A 15,945-nucleotide genomic window follows, 5' to 3' on the forward strand; every position below is an offset into this window, starting at 1 on the left:
TCTGCGGCTTCTTTCCTCCTGCCTTCGATGTAGTCTATCAAGCCCTTACCTGATAAACCCATCAGAAGTCCGTCTTGCTTGAAAACAAGTAATGGTGATTCGAAACCCTCGTCATCCTCGACGTTATGGTTGCTTCGACTGCTATCACCTGACGTCTTCTTCTTTGACTTCGGCATAGTTGCGAATTTTATCAATCTACTAAATACGCAATTACCGAACTCCCGCGCAACTCGCGCTCCGGTTAGTAACTCGTCTTATGCGCTAAGACGTCCGATAAACTTTCGCGCGCGTATCAACGCTGATCGGTCCGCGCGACGTTACTACCGGTATATTTTGTCTGATCACTCAGACGAGGAATACTCTTCTTGTTTGACAATGTATGATTACGGCCTCTCCCAACGGTATGACGTAACCATCATTCAGTCACTGTGCTACTCCTGCACTCATGTATACGATGCCTGTAGTAACTTTCTTCCGTAGTTACTTTGCATACTTTTACACTAATATCTAGCGACAACTTGTAGGTTCATGCACTAGAATTAATTAGCGACTTTGTGTACTTCTACACTAGAATGTTATGCTCTACGTGAACGGTATGTCATGTGTTACTGCATGGACTTATGTTCAAGACTCTTACCTTCGTGTACTGCTACACGAACTTATAATTACTAGGCTGAACGTACATCTACGCTACTGTTAGAAGAAAAATGTATTTCAACCTGGAGTGCCTACTAATTATAAATTAACTCTTGAAAAGTCTGACAGAACATCCGTAGTTATAGAACATATGCGGCTATCCGCTAGATAGATTACCTTGGAAAACTGCGGGGTTTGAGAACGTGATTACAGTGATACGACACAAGTTACAGCAATTACGTATATATGATGATGATGATATGATCGTGAGTTAGGGTGGTCAGTTACAAATCACGACTTCTCGTGACTCTAAATAATTTAGGAACTGGACCAAATCAGGCAAACACTAATTGGTCTAATATCCACCCAACAAAGATGTTCTGAGTTACCCCGCCAACCGCCCACTTTGGTCTCTCAGAACTCCTCACTCACGCACTCGTCAGTCATCCTATTGGACGTAATAGAATCAAACGTAAAGTGGTGTTGCGATATTTAAAAATGAAAGTTAGGTCAAGGTTAAAGTAACCTGGGGGTCTTACAACTAATGAAAGTTTATGTGACCTTGACAGTTACGTGGCCTTGATCTAGTGACCTTTATAAATCCTCGGACGAGCCCCCATTTATCGCGTGTCAGGGTCACATGAGATATTTACATCTCACCATGCACTCTCTTAACACATTATTTTTTCAACAAAAAAAATGGACACCACTTTACCTTTAATTTTACAATAACTTTAATTACAAATAATACGAACAGACAGACATTACTCTGGACTATTACACATATATATACACACACAAAATAGTGATACTTAGCTTTAAAGTTCCGTTTGGACAACACAGTCTATTTAAGGTTAGGATCGTTCAGCAATGTCCTGGAATCACTTCCGTCGTGTAGTCGGTCCTCAGGTTACCCAGTGATAGTTAACACGGAAACTAGGAACGTGAAATCGTTCTAGGTAGAACACCGGAGAACTACAATGATGGAATGATTCAGTGTGCTGTTTACTTGCTGCAAGTCCTCGATTCACTTCGGTCGTGTAGTCGGTTTTCAGGTTACCCAGTGATAGTTTATAACACGAAAACTAGGGACGTGAAGTCGTTCCAGGTAGAACTAGAACACTGGAGAAATACAGGTATGGAATGATTCCATAGCAGACTCAGAGCGTGGACGATTCACAATGAAGTCCATGGCGTTACCACGAAAAACTTTTCCGTAACTTCCCTGGAACTGTTCCCGAAGCTTTCCCGAACTTTCCTGAAACTGCTACGACGCTGCTATGAAACTTCTCCGAAACTGCTACGAAACTTCTCCGAAACTGCTACGAAGCTTCCTCGAAACTTCCCCGAAACGTCTGAAAAAAACCATATACAGATTTGCTAATCCTCTGTTCAACAGAGTAATTCTACGGTCAGGTTACGTATGTCCAGTGCCGTCTGTTCGTTCACAATGTTCGTCCAATATTAATCAATTAAACATTTTTAATTTATGATTTGACAAGCAGCTTATTTCCGAACATTTCTTTATGAATAATAGACAGTCAAAATTCTTTCACGCACGTTCGCATGCATGCCAACCGTCTTCCATTCGTTCTCTCAGACCAATTAGCGTTTCCCTGTCGATCAGGCTGCGAATTATATCTTGATACTCACACAACTACGTATGAAGGTCCGAACAAGATGGCATGTGCATACTGGTTCGTAAAAATACAATCACGATACATAAAACACAGCAGACAGACGACACAAACCTCGCTGCTTTCTAAGGTAAGAAAACGATCTTGTTGTTGTGACGCAGCTTCTGTCTGCTTTACGTCAAAACAATGGTGTCGAAAGCATGTCGTCATAATAAAGACGTCACAGTAAGTTAGTCTAGGTACAGGTGCTTGCATTCGCTCTGTATCGGAGTTCCTAATCTGTGACATGACCAATGGAAATCCACGTAACATATGAAATAGCAATATAAATGCATATTTTCTTCAAGCTAAACTCTTAAAATGTTCAATCGCAATAAAGTAGTTCCTAAGCTGCTTCTGCATTACCATTAAGCTTTCGATGATCCAAGTATGTTGCTAATGAAATGACACTGGTTACTAATTGAAAAACACTTGGTTGCTAATTGAATAACACTGGTTGCTAGTTAATATTAGTTTTGTTTATGCTGTCTTTGTCTTATCTTAACATACATACATAAAGCTATATCAAAAAGCCTCTTCGAAATGGAGAGAATGATGGCGTAAATTCATCCTTAGTATGTGTGCCAAGCAAAATGGCCATTTAGACTGGATAACTTGAGAGTTTTATTTTAAAGTTTTAGTAAGCTTAACTACGGACAAGCAGCAGCAGCCACCTCTCCGACACTGTGTGCGGAGCTTACAACGATATTGCTGCTGCCTGTGCTCATACAATTTCAAGAAATTTCATACAGAGTCTCAGTAGATTCCTCTCTGCATAACTTTAGACTATGACCCTTTGTGAGCACACTTAATTTGAACATTGACGAACATTGATCTTGCGTAGACTCCCCCCTAGCCCCCTCCCCCTCCTCCCTCCCCCCCCCCCCCCATGCCAGTGTGATTTCTACCAAAATGATTGTACTATGGGTCTACTGCAAAAACTGATACTTTCAAGCTGTGTGTCCACAACCAGTATACGTTTTACCCGGCAATGTATGAGTCTGGAAAAACCATCACCTGCAGCATGAGATGCCAGGACACTGTCACAGGGCAAGAAGTCTTCACCTCGGGTGCCGCTGACACGTGCACCAATATACAAGTCGGTAAGGACAATTTACAAGCACATCTATCTTATTATTATATATATATTTTGTGTCTGTCTCTCTGTGTGTGTGTGTGTGTGTGTGTGTGTGTGTGTGTGTGTGTGTGTGTGTGTGTGTGTGTGTGTTCGCGATGCACGGCCAAAGTTCTCAATGGATCTGCTTCAAATTTGGTGGGCATGCATATTCAGGTAGACCCCGGACACAACCTGGTCGATGAGAATTTTCAACACGTGCTCTCAGCGCGCAGCGCTGAACCGATTTTGGTTTTTCTGTTCATCTTCCCAGATCCATTCCCAGTAACTCTTCCTGATCTTCTCCAGTGTTTTGCGTTTATCTCCCTTCCTTCGTGTGGCGTCAATCCATATTCCCGTTACTATTTTTAGAAGTTCACTGTCCACAACGCTCAATCCATATTCCCGTTACTATTTTTAGAAGTTTTCCTTCGTGTGGCGTCAATCGCGTACGGTGCGCCACTCACCCGGCGAAGCCGGTGTAACACGAAATTTTTACTCCACGAAAAATTTACTCCGGAGTAAATATTTCGTACGAAATTCTTACTCCGAGTACACTTTTCGTACGAGAAAAGAACTCCCCAAGGCACGAAAAAATTACTCCCTCCACGAAATCTTTACTTCCCATTTGTTTTACTTCCAGTAAAAATCTCGTACGCAAAAATGGGATGCGGGCGAAGGGATAATGCCAATAAGTGATCTTGCGCACACGAATGTCGCGCTACCCTCCTTCCACCACCAAGACTAACAGGGGACAATTGCAAGGGAGTAAAAATTTCGTACACCTGGCATGGGAAGTTAAATTGCTCGTGTTGGGGTGAAGTAATTTATTCGTTATTTATTCGTCAGGGGAGTAACATTTTTGAACGAAATGTTTACTCGGAACTCACCTGTCTTGGGGAGTAATTTTCTCGTGCAATGGGGGAGTGCTTTTTTCGTAAAGGGAGTAACTGTTTCGTACGAAATGTTTACTCCGGAGTAAAAATCTCGTGGGAGTAATTTTCTCGTGTGACACCGGCGTATGGTGCGCCACTCACCCGGCAAAGCCGGGTACCCGGCAATCTACTTCTTCCCGGCGAAGCCTGCTACCCGGCGAAGCGGGTATTCATCTAGTACTCTAATATGTTAGGTAGGTTGTTGACAGCCAGCCCAGCCTTTTTGTTTCTGGCCGAGGGGAGCATATCGTCTTTTGTTTTATCTTTATTTATCGAGGCTTTAATATCCGACTAAATGCACAAAGCAGCAGATGCATCAGATTCTTCGTATAAAATGATGCATCGAGTTATTTTAATTGTTGATGGTCTAATCGATGTTGTGTCTTCCAAATTCCAAACAATGGAATGTTGTTTAACAGAATCTACCTGTCTGTTTGTCTGTGTTGGTAAGTGTGTCCCAAGGGGAAGTACGGCCAGTTTTGCAACTCCACGTGCGGTCAGTGCGCGAGCAAGACGGAGTGTGACAAAGTGACGGGCCACTGCTCGGCGTGCCGCACCCCTGGACTGGCCTCCCCGCTGTGTCAGGCCTGCAAGCCGCGACTGCGGGGCCCGGACTGCACAGACTGCGTTCCTGGTTGGAGGCCGCCCGACTGCGTCGAGTGTCAGGCTGGCTTCACTGGTCCCAACTGCACGGTGTGCAATGCTGGCTGCGTCCCTCCCAATTGCGACAGTTGCAAGCTGGGCTGGCAGTCCCCTGAGTGTGACCGCTGTAGGCCCGGCTTCAAGCCGCCTGACTGCGCCCAGTGTCAGCCTGGCTTCACGGGCCCCAACTGCATGGTTCTCAACGCTGGCTGCACCCCTCCCAATTGCGACAGTTGCAAGCTGGGCTGGCAGTCCCCTGAGTGTGACCGCTGTAGGCCCGGCTTCAAGCCGCCTGACTGCGCCCAGTGTCAGCCTGGCTTCACGGGCCCCAACTGCATGGTTCTCAACGCTGGCTGCACCCCTCCCAATTGCGACAGTTGCAAGCTGGGCTGGCAGTCCCCTGAGTGTGACCGCTGTAGGCCCGGCTTCAAGCCGCCTGACTGCGCCCAGTGTCAGCCTGGCTTCACGGGCCCCAACTGCATGGTTCTCAACGCTGGCTGCACCCCTCCCAACTGCGACAGTTGCAAGCTGGGCTGGCAGTCCCCTGAGTGTGACCGCTGTAGGCCCGGCTTCAAGTCCCCAAAATGCACTGAATGTCAGCCTGGTTTCACAGCCCCCAACTGCACAAAGCTCAACCTTGGCTGCGTCCCTCCCAACTGCGACAGTTGCAAGCCACACTGGCAGTCCCCTGAGTGTGACCGCTGTAGGCCCGGCTTCAAGCCGCCCGACTGCGCCGAATGTCAGCTTGGCTTCACGGGCCCCAACTGCACGGTGCTCAACCTTGGCTGCGTCCCTCCCAACTGCGACAGTTGCAAGCCGGGCTGGCAGTCCCCTGAGTGTGACCGCTGTAGGCCCGGCTTCAAGTCCCCAAAATGCACTGAATGTCAGCCTGGTTTCACAGCCCCCAACTGCACAAAGCTCAACCTTGGCTGCGTCCCTCCCAACTGCGACAGTTGCAAGCCACACTGGCAGTCCCCTGAGTGTGACCGCTGTAGGCCCGGCTTCAAGCCGCCCGACTGCGCCGAATGTCAGCTTGGCTTCACGGGCCCCAACTGCACGGTGCCCAACGCTGGCTGCGTCCTTCCCAACTGCGACAGTTGCAAGCCAGGCTGGCAGGCCCCTGTGTGTGACCGCTGTAGACCCGGATTTAATCCTCCCGACTGCGCGCAGTGTCAGCCTGGCTTCAAGGGCCCAAACTGCACGGTGTTGAACGCTGGCTGTGTCCCTCCCAACTGCGACAGTTGCAAGCTGGGCTGGCAGTCCCCTGAGTGTGGCCGCTGTAGGCCCGGCTTCAAGTCCCCAAAATGCAGTGAATGTCAGCCTGGTTTTACGAGTGTCAACTGCACGGTGCTCAACCTTGGCTGCGTCCCTCCCAACTGCAACAGTTGCAAGCCGGGCTGGCAGTCCCCTGAGTGTGACCGCTGTAGGCCCGGCTTCAAGTCCCCAAAATGCACTGAATGTCAGCCTGGTTTCACAGCCCCCAACTGCACAGAGCTCAACCTTGGCTGCGTCCCTCCCAACTGCGACAGTTGCAAGCCACACTGGCAGTCCCCTGAGTGTGACCGCTGTAGGCCCGGCTTCAAGCCGCCCGACTGCGCCGAATGTCAACTTGGCTTCACGGGCCCCAACTGCACGGTGCCCAACGCTGGCTGCGTCCTTCCCAACTGCGACAGTTGCAAGCCAGGCTGGCAGGCCCCTGGGTGTGACCGCTGTAGACCCGGCTTTAATCCTCCCGACTGCGCGCAGTGTCAGCCTGGCTTCACGGGCCCGAACTGCACGGTGCTGAACGCTGGCTGTGTCCCACCCAACTGCGACAGTTGCAAGCTGGGCTGGCAGACTCCTGAGTGTGGCCGCTGTAGGCCCGGCTTCAAGCCGCCTGACTGCGCCCAGTGTCAGCCTGGCTTCACGGGCCCCAACTGCATGGTTCTCAACGCTGGCTGCGCCCCTCCCAACTGCGACAGTTGCAAGCTGGGCTGGCAGTCCCCTGAGTGTGACCGCTGTAGGCCCGGCTTCAAGTCCCCAAATTGCACTGAATGTCAGCCTGGCTTTAGGAGTGCCAACTGCACGGTGCTCAACCTTGGCTGCGTCCCTACCAACTGCGACAGTTGCAAGCCGGGCTGGCAGTCCCCTGAGTGTGACCGCTGTAGGCCCGGCTTCAAGTCCCCAAAATGCACTGAATGTCAGCCTGGTTTCACAGCCCCCAACTGCACAGAGCTCAACCTTGGCTGCGTCCCTCCCAACTGCGACAGTTGCAAGCCACACTGGCAGTCCCCTGAGTGTGACCGCTGTAGGCCCGGCTTCAAGCCGCCCGACTGCGCCGAATGTCAGCTTGGCTTCACGGGCCCCAACTGCACGGTGCCCAACGCTGGCTGCGTCCCTCCCAACTGCGACAGTTGCAAGCTGGGCTGGCAGTCCCCTGAGTGTGACCGCTATAGGCCCGGCTTCAAGTCCCCAAAATGCACCGAATGTCAGCCTGGTTTCACAGCCCCCAACTGCACAAAGCTCAACCTTGGCTGCGCCACTCCCAACTGCGACAGTTGCAAGCTTGGCTGGCAGTCCCCTGAGTGTGACCGCTGTAGGCCCGGCTTCAAGTCCCCAAAATGCAGTGAATGTCAGCCTGGCTTTACGAGTGCCAACTGCACGGTGCTCAACCTTGGCTGCGTCCCTCCCAACTGCGACAGTTGCAAGCTGGGCTGGCAGTCCCCTGAGTGTGACCGCTGTGGGCCCGGCTTCAAGTCCCCAAAATGCACCGAATGTCAGCCTGGTTTCACAGCCCCCAACTGCACAAAGCTCAACCTTGGCTGCGCCACTCCCAACTGCGACAGTTGCAAGCTTGGCTGGCAGTCCCCTGAGTGTGACCGCTGTAGGCCCGGCTTCAAGTCCCCAAAATGCAGTGAATGTCAGCCTGGCTTTACGAGTGTCAACTGCACGGTGCTCAACCTTGGCTGCGTCCCTCCCAACTGCGACAGTTGCAAGCCGGGCTGGCGGTCCCCTGAGTGTGACCGCTGTAGGCCCGGCTTCAAGTCCCCAAAATGCACTGAATGTCAGCCTGGTTTCACAGCCCCCAACTGCACAGAGCTCAACCTTGGCTGCGTCCCTCCCAACTGCAACAGTTGCAAGCCACAGTGGCAGTCCCCTGAGTGTGACCGCTGTAGGCCCGGCTTCAAGCCGCCCGACTGCACCGTATGTCGGCTTGGCTTCACGGGCCCCAACTGCACGGTGCTCAACCCTGGCTGCGTCCTTCCCAACTGCGACAGTTGCAAGCCAGGCTGGCAGGCCCCTGGGTGTGACCGCTGTAGACCCGAATTTAATCCTCCCGACTGCGCGCAGTGTCAGCCTGGCTTCAAGGGCCCAAACTGCACGGTGTTGAACGCTGGCTGTGTCCCTCCCAACTGCGACAGTTGCAAGCTGGGCTGGCAGTCCCCTGAGTGTGGCCGCTGTAGGCCCGGCTTCAAGCCGCCTGACTGCGCCCAGTGTCAGCCTGGCTTCAAGGGCCCCAACTGCATGGTTCTCAACGCTGGCTGCGCCCCTCCCAACTGCGACAGTTGCAAGCTGGGCTGGCAGTCCCCTGAGTGTGACCGCTGTAGGCCCGGCTTCAAGTCCCCAAAATGCACTGAATGTCAGCCTGGCTTTACGAGTGTCAACTGCACGGTGCTCAACCTTGGCTGCGTCCCTCCCAACTGCGACAGTTGCAAGCCAGGCTGGCAGTTCCCTGAGTGTGACCGCTGTAGGCCCGGCTTCAAGTCCCCAAAATGCACTGAATGTCAGCCTGGTTTCACAGCCCCCAACTGCACAGAGCTCAACCATGGCTGCGTCCCTCCCAACTGCGACAGTTGCAAGCCATACTGGCAGTCCCCAGAGTGTGACCGCTGTAGGCCCGGCTTCAAGCCGCCCGACTGCGCCGAATGTCAGCTTGGCTTCACGGGCCCCAACTGCACGGTGCTCAACCTTGGCTGCGTCCCTCCCAACTGCGACAGTTGCAAGCCAGGCTGGCAGGCCCCTGCGTGTGACCGCTGTAGACCCGGATTTAATCCTCCCGACTGCGCGCAGTGTCAGCCTGGCTTCAAGGGCCCGAACTGCACGGTGCTGAACGCTGGCTGTGTCCCTCCCAACTGCGACAGTTGCAAGCTGGGCTGGCAGTCCCCTGAGTGTGACCGCTGTAGGCCCGGCTTCAAGCCGCCCGACTGCGCCGAGTGTCAGGCCGACCTCCTCCTGCCCTTCTGCAGCACGTGCCGCGGGGGCTTCTTGCCGCCTGACTGCAAGGTCTGCAGGCCGGGGCTGGAGGGTACCACCTGTGAGAAGTGTGTGAAGCCAGGCTTCTATCCTCCCGACTGTCGGCAGTGCAAAAAGGGGTTCCTGCATCCCAATTGTTCAGGTAGGTCACGTCCGATGTAAGAGGTGTCATCATTAACAATTTTCATTGGATGTCTATACAGACGACATCACACCTGTATAGAGGTGTGCCTAGAATGAGAACAGTAATCAGTCCACTTTTCACTTTGGAGCGTGGCTGGAAAAGCTGGTGTAAGTGGTACCCTCTAGAGGTGGAAAAAGACATACCGGTCTTAGTGATGTTTGTTTGATCTAGAAAGGAGGTCACCCAGTTCCTACGCACATTGAACGTTCTTGCCGTTGTAAGAAGTTTTCTACTTTGTTAATTTGTTAACCACACTCGTGCAAAACAGTTAAAGGTACAGTAAGCCTCCCGTAAACCATCACAGATACTGTCAGGCTTTTACACACAGTACAAACACCCTTCCATTTGAACGCTCATCGAACGGGAACATCCTAGGTGCCCTACGTAAAGAGCGAGCAATTTTCAAAGAATTAATTTTGCGGATTGTCTCCTCACGCAATCGGACCGTGGTGCGTTTTGGCGCTAGACCTAACTTTTAAAATCTAAATAATAAATTGACAGCTTGTTACACAAACATTCTTAAATCATAAAAGAATTATTTTTTCATCAAGACAAGATCAGTACATTTCGAAGTTTTGAAAGTTTGAAAAAAGAAAAGCCCGGAAGCAGGGTCACGCAAGGTCGTGGTTCTTGTAGCAGACGACGGTTTATGCCTATCGCCAGTTCCTCTGAACAGTCAAAAGCCATCGCTAGAGTTCTTGTGAACCACAGCCGTTTGTTTCGTGAATAGTCAGAGGTACATAATAACATGCTATTGCAGATAAGCTCACAGCGAATTACAAACTGACGACTACATTGTGAAAAAGGGAAACTGGATCACACGGGTTCACGATGGCTCAGGGGAAAGATAAACCACGCAAAAATACATTCTTTGAAAATTGCTAGCTTTTTACGGAGGGCACCTAGGATGTTCTCAAGCGGTGAGTGTTTAAATGAAAGGGTGTTTGTACTGTGTGTGTAAAAGCCTGACAGTATCTGTGATGGTTTACGGGAGGCTTACTGTGCCTTTAAGCAATCCTGATAGTCAAACTGAAATGCAATATTTAAAGACTGATCAAAATTAAAAGAAATGATAGAGTAACTTTATTTGTGTTTCAAGTCGCCAGGCATGGTCCTGTGTTACGTTCCCAACTTTGTTTGACGACAGAATGGTTATAGTTTAGTCAATATTTCCAGCAACTATGTAGCAAGAGATACTGTACAAGCTGTATTCAAAGTATCTTTGGTAGATGTTTTGATGAAGCATCAAGAAGATGGGCATGTTGTTGTTTTTCAGGCTGTGCAGATGGCTACTACGGGACGGAGTGCTCGCGGTGTGGGAGGTGTGCCCAGCGAGCACCGTGCGACAAGGAGGACGGCAGCTGTACCGCTTGTGACTCACACCAGCTCACCATGCCCCTGTGTCAAGGTTCGCACAACGCTAATGTTAGTCTTAATAACTCATTCATAACAAGGATAGGGATAAGGCATTGATAACTCATTCATAACAAGGATAAGGATAAGGCCTTGATAACTCATTCATAACAAGGAAAAAGATAAAGCCTTTATAACTCATTCATAACAACGAGAAGGATAAGGTGTCATAATTGTACTCCTGTGAGGTTACCCTTATGGACATTCGAGTTGCTTTGTCACTGGAGAAAGCGAGCTGCCATACAGGACGGAGATACCCTTCTTTTTCTTGATGATCCGTGTATTCATGTTTGTGAGCTCTGAGACTTTAGCTGTGAACATATGATCTTTATCGTGCGCATGCGTGCAAGAAAAAATACGTATAGGCGTTTAAAGTCTGCCTAGCTAGGGTAAGCCTTTTTGGCACAATCTTACGAACGTTGCCCACATCACCATGTCTTCTGACAGCTGCGGCTCCTTCAACATTAGGTGATGAACGATAGAACCTGCATGAATTCTTGATGATTGACTTAGTCAATGTTTGTCTGTCAAGAATGTTGTCTCTTCGTTCGCCTTGTCGTTATCGTGTCACATTGGTGGTTTTCAAGATCAACAAGCAGTTTTCTGCAACGTTCGGCGATGATAAGTTGTTTCTCATCTGGCCCGTGGCAACTATTTCCCCATCTTTACCGTCAGTCTTGTCTTGTTGCAGCGTGACCGGGTAATCATCCATCAGTTGAAATCTTGTATCACTTCATCACGGCCAGTGGGGCACGCTAAGCGGTATAGTCGTAAGAGCTTGCACGTTGGTGTGCAGTGGGCAGCAGCAGATCCACAAAGAAGAGCGGACGGAGCACAGGCCTGCTGTTGGCGCTGGGTCTGGGGCTTGCCGCGCTGCTGCTGCTCGTCCCGTTGGGAACCGTCTGCTTCACCACGAGACGAAGCCGGAACAACGTGCCCGGGGCAGGCTTGCAAGACTCTGTGGCGGCCCAGACCGGACCTGCGCAACAGCCGTTACAGAATCAGCCAGCAGTCTGCGGACATCCAGCGCGGCAGCAGCAACAACCAACGGACAGTGTCATTGACGACTCGGAGTCCAGTTCCGTTTTCAGCGAGATGTCCAGCTCCTCGGAGAGCGAGACGACCAGCCCCTCCGCCAGTAGCTTCTCGGAGGATCTAGACAGCAGCCACGTACATCTCTGACCTGTCGCTTACATGTATATCGCTCGCTACAAGCTTGCTTTTGTGAACAGCATAGTTTGGTGCCAAGTGCTCTGCAGCTCGTTGTAGTGTGGCCGTTGTGCACAGTCATCTTCCCGATCGCCCTAAACAATGATGTCGTTAAAGCCACCCTGCTTCCTGTGTTAACAATCATGTACACTGCCACATATGTGTTGAGGCTTATACATGTAATGGGATAAGAGCATCCTTCCACCTGGACGCTTAATTGCCACTGAGAAATCAACAGCCTGGCTGCTTGCCGTGCAGAGCGTCATAGACAGATCTAGATTTGGAACTTTTCAGTACGTGTACGTCATCAAATCTAGTGTTTACGTTTTTTTAAGGGAGACAACCTATGATGCTATTTTCCTCGATCAAATGACCAAATTAATTAATTATGCTTAATTGTGTCTCAATCCGTCAATGAATTTTACAAGAATTATTCTTTGCTTTCTTATAAGTGCTGACGTCATTTCCGTTTAGTGCGTTGTCACCGTGTGGATTTCTGATCGTAGATCGACACGGTGACAACGCACTAAACGGAAATGACGTCAGCAGCTAAGAGAGACAGAGTCCAGCAATCTTATATTGAGTTAGACGAACGTATTTCCGACCAAGGTTCCTTTGGTACTAAAAAGTGGTGGCAGTTGGTAAAGTCATTCATGGACAAGAAAGGGCTTGGTGTTGATGAAATTCCTCCGATTAACTTTGAAGGCAAGATTTACCAGTCAAACCAGGAAAAAGCCAACGTTCTGAACAATTTTTTCATACATAATTCCGTTCTTGAAACCCCAGACGACAATTTGCCTCAAGCTGATTTTTTAGACAACGAACTCAATGAGATTTATCTTACAGTCGATGAGGTTAAAGAGGTTATTACCTTGATACAGGTAAAGCCACTGGTCCGGATCTTATTCACAATAGACTTCTAGTTGCTGCTGTTGACGCCATAGCAGAACCCCTGACATATTTGTTTAACAGAAGCCTTAGAGAAGGTATATATCCTAGTTTGTGGAAGACGGCTCATGTCACTCCTATTTACAAAGCCGGCCCAGCCGATTGTTGTAACAATTATCGACCAATTTCATTATTAAGTTGTGTTGGGAAGGTAATGGAGCGCTGTGTCCACAGCCATGTTTACACCTTCTTACAGCGAAATAATATATTAACACCTGCACAGTCAGGATTTATTTCTGGTGACTCTACCATCTGTCAGCTGGCTTCGATTTGTGACGAGTTTTGTGTAAATTACGATATGGGAATTACCACTCAAGCTGTTTTTTGTGATGTGTCAAAAGCATTTGAAAAAGTTTGGCACAAAGGGCTATTATATAAACTCGAAATAGCAGGAATAAGAGGACAATTGTTAAAATGGTTTCACGATTATTTAACAAATCGCCACCAGGCTGTTGTTATTAAGGGTGCTAAGTCTGCATTAAAATGTATCCCGGCAGGTGTTCCACAAGGCTCTGTTCTAGGCCCCTTGTTATTCCTGATATATATTAATGACATTGTGAATGATACGGAATCTGTTATAAAGTTGTTTGCTGATGACACGAGCATGTCCATGTCCTTAGAAGATCCAATTAGACGAGCGCATACTTTGAACGCAGACCTAAATAAAATCAGTACCTGGGCAAAACAGTGGAAAGTTAAATTTAACGAAGCAAAAACGGAATTGTTAGACATAAAACGTGATAATATACCAACCGAACCAATCATTTTTAATAATATTGTTTTGGAAAACGTGAACCAACATAAACATCTTGGCGTAATTTTGCAGAATAATTGTAAATGGGACTTCCAAGTGAGAAGCATCGTAAAAAAGGTCACCCTCTTAATTAATTGCTTAAGATATTATAAATACAGATTAAATCGTAAAAGTCTGGAAACTATGTACAAATCCTTTGTTCTTCCACATTTTGACTATGCAGACATCCTATGGGACAACTGCACCGAGTACTGGTCAACTGCACTGGAAAAATTACATTTGGTATAAAGAAAGCGGATTTTGTAACCTAAAAGAAAGACGGAGCAGACACAAACTAATTTTATACTACAAGATGGTAATTGGCAAATGTCCTCATTACTTATCACAACTTTTGCCACCTTTAACTTCTGATGTTAACCCCTATCATCGAAGAAGACCATCAGAAAGAAGAGTTCCCACTTGCAAAACTGAAGTATACCGTCGATCTTTTATACCATCTACCACTGTCCTTTGGAACAACTTGCCAGACAACATCAAAACAACTAACTCAATCAGCGAATTCAAACACTATCTAACTATACCTGATTATAACGTACCTGCCTATTACTACTGTGGTAAACGACTGGAAGAGATTCACCACTGCAGAATGCGCCTAAACATGAGTAACTTGAATTCTGACATGTGCAAACGCCACTTGCAGGAAAATCCGCAGTGCGCTTGCGGCTACCTGCACGAAACAGCTGACCATTACTTGACATATTGCCCTCTGTACGTAGACGCTCGCCTATCTACAATAAATGCACTACCTGTACATTACAGACATGTTGAAATATTGTTAAATGGTAGCGAAAACCTTTCTCTTCGCACCAACAAGCTTACTTTTGAAAGTGTCCAATCGTTTATCTGTAGATCCAAACCATCCGTGACAAACTAGACAAAATCCCACACCAAAACTCTGAAACTCCTCCTGCATTTACAGGCACTCCCTTCACACACTTTCAGCCTCTCACTCTCACTGACCTGGAGAAAGTCCTCAAAGAAATGACCTTGAAAACCTGTGACCTTGACCCTCTTCCCACACAACTCTACTCTGACTGTCTTCCTGAACTCCTCCCTTCTATTCTCAAAATCATCAACACTTCTCTGCAAACAGGCACTGTCCCCAACTCCTTTAAGACTGCTATTGTCAAACCTCTACTGAAGAAACCATCGCTTGACCCAAACACCCTCAGCAACTACCGCCCTGTCTCAAACCTTTCCTTCATCTCCAAACTCCTTGAAAGAGTCGTCCTGAAACAACTCAACTCTCACCTTCTTTGCAACAATCTTCTCTCTCCGCTTCAATCTGCCTATCGTCCTCACCACTCCACCGAAACTGCCCTTCTCAAAATCACTAATGATCTCCTCCTTGCCACTGACCAAGCTGAAATCTCGGCCGTCGCTCTACTTGATCTATCAGCGGCCTTTGACACAGTCGACCACAACATCCTCCTTCAACGCCTTCAGCACACCTTTGGTATCCATAGCACAGCTCTTTCTTGGTTCTCTTCTTATCTTACCGACCGCTACCAGACTGTTTCGATTGACAAACTGAACTCTGACCCCATCAGACTTGAGTGCGGAGTCCCTCAGGTCTCAGTCCTTGGGCCTGTACTATTTACTCTCTACACTCAACCTCTTGACCACATCCTCGACCGACACAACGTTCTCCACCACTCTTTTGCCGACGACTCTCAACTTCACAACAGCTCTTCCCCTGACCAGTCTGAATCTCTTCTTTCCTCTATCTCTGACACTATCACTGACGTGCAGAATTGGATGACAGAAAACAAACTTCAGCTCAATAGCAACAAAACTGAAGCTATCCTAATAGGCACTACATCCAAACTCTCCAAAGCCACCTCCGACTCTCTTCAACTCTCTGACTCTTCTGTCCCTCTGTCTTCTGCTGTCAAAAACCTCGGAGTCACTCTAGACAACACCCTTTCCATGAAACAACACATCTCTTCTGTCTCTCGCACCTGCTACTTCCAACTCCGCCGCATCGCCACTATCCGCAAGTACCTCACCACAGATGCTACCGCCAAACTGGTCACTTCCACCATTCTCTCACGTCTTGACTATTGTAACTCTCTCCTGGCGGGTCTTCCCTCTTCTTCTATCTCTCGTCTCCAACGCATTCAAAATAGCTCTGCCCGTCT

General features: G+C 48.6%; 2 protein-coding genes and 1 long non-coding RNA gene across 3 annotated transcripts in view; 2 read left to right on the top strand and 1 right to left on the bottom strand.

Moving 5' to 3' along the window:
• Nucleotides 1-1,352: 1,352 nt before the first annotated feature.
• On the bottom strand, nucleotides 1,353-2,370 carry LOC138957785 (uncharacterized). Its single transcript, XR_011453188.1, has 2 exons — nucleotides 2,290-2,370; nucleotides 1,353-1,991 (listed from the first exon to the last, which is right to left on the bottom strand). It is a non-coding gene; the product is annotated as an uncharacterized lncRNA (long non-coding RNA).
• A 933-nt stretch (nucleotides 2,371-3,303) lies between these two features.
• Nucleotides 3,304-15,945, top strand: part of LOC138957788 (platelet endothelial aggregation receptor 1-like) — a 40,774-nt gene continuing 28,132 nt past the window's right edge. Inside the window, exon 1 of the mRNA XM_070328843.1 lies at nucleotides 3,304-3,415. Coding sequence (XP_070184944.1) covers nucleotides 3,304-3,415 — 112 coding nt within the window. The remainder of the gene's footprint in view (nucleotides 3,416-15,945) is intronic.
• On the top strand, nucleotides 4,549-15,144 carry LOC138957783 (multiple epidermal growth factor-like domains protein 6). The gene is made up of 4 exons (XM_070328839.1): nucleotides 4,549-4,555; nucleotides 4,813-9,378; nucleotides 10,697-10,828; nucleotides 11,630-15,144. The coding sequence occupies exons 1-4, from the start codon at nucleotides 4,549-4,551 to the stop codon at nucleotides 12,013-12,015; spliced, it is 5,091 nt and encodes a 1,696-aa protein (XP_070184940.1). The 3' UTR covers nucleotides 12,016-15,144.

This window comes from Littorina saxatilis, unplaced genomic scaffold (assembly GCF_037325665.1).
Source record: "Littorina saxatilis isolate snail1 unplaced genomic scaffold, US_GU_Lsax_2.0 scaffold_416, whole genome shotgun sequence".
NCBI lineage: Eukaryota > Metazoa > Mollusca > Gastropoda > Littorinimorpha > Littorinidae > Littorina > Littorina saxatilis.

Coding starts and splice junctions, on each gene's coding strand:
- LOC138957783 (XM_070328839.1), top strand. Junction 9,379..10,696: donor CCTGCATCCCAATTGTTCAG/GTAGGTCACGTC, acceptor GTTGTTTTTCAG/GCTGTGCAGATGGCTACTAC. Junction 10,829..11,629: donor CACCATGCCCCTGTGTCAAG/GTTCGCACAACG, acceptor GTTGGTGTGCAG/TGGGCAGCAGCAGATCCACA.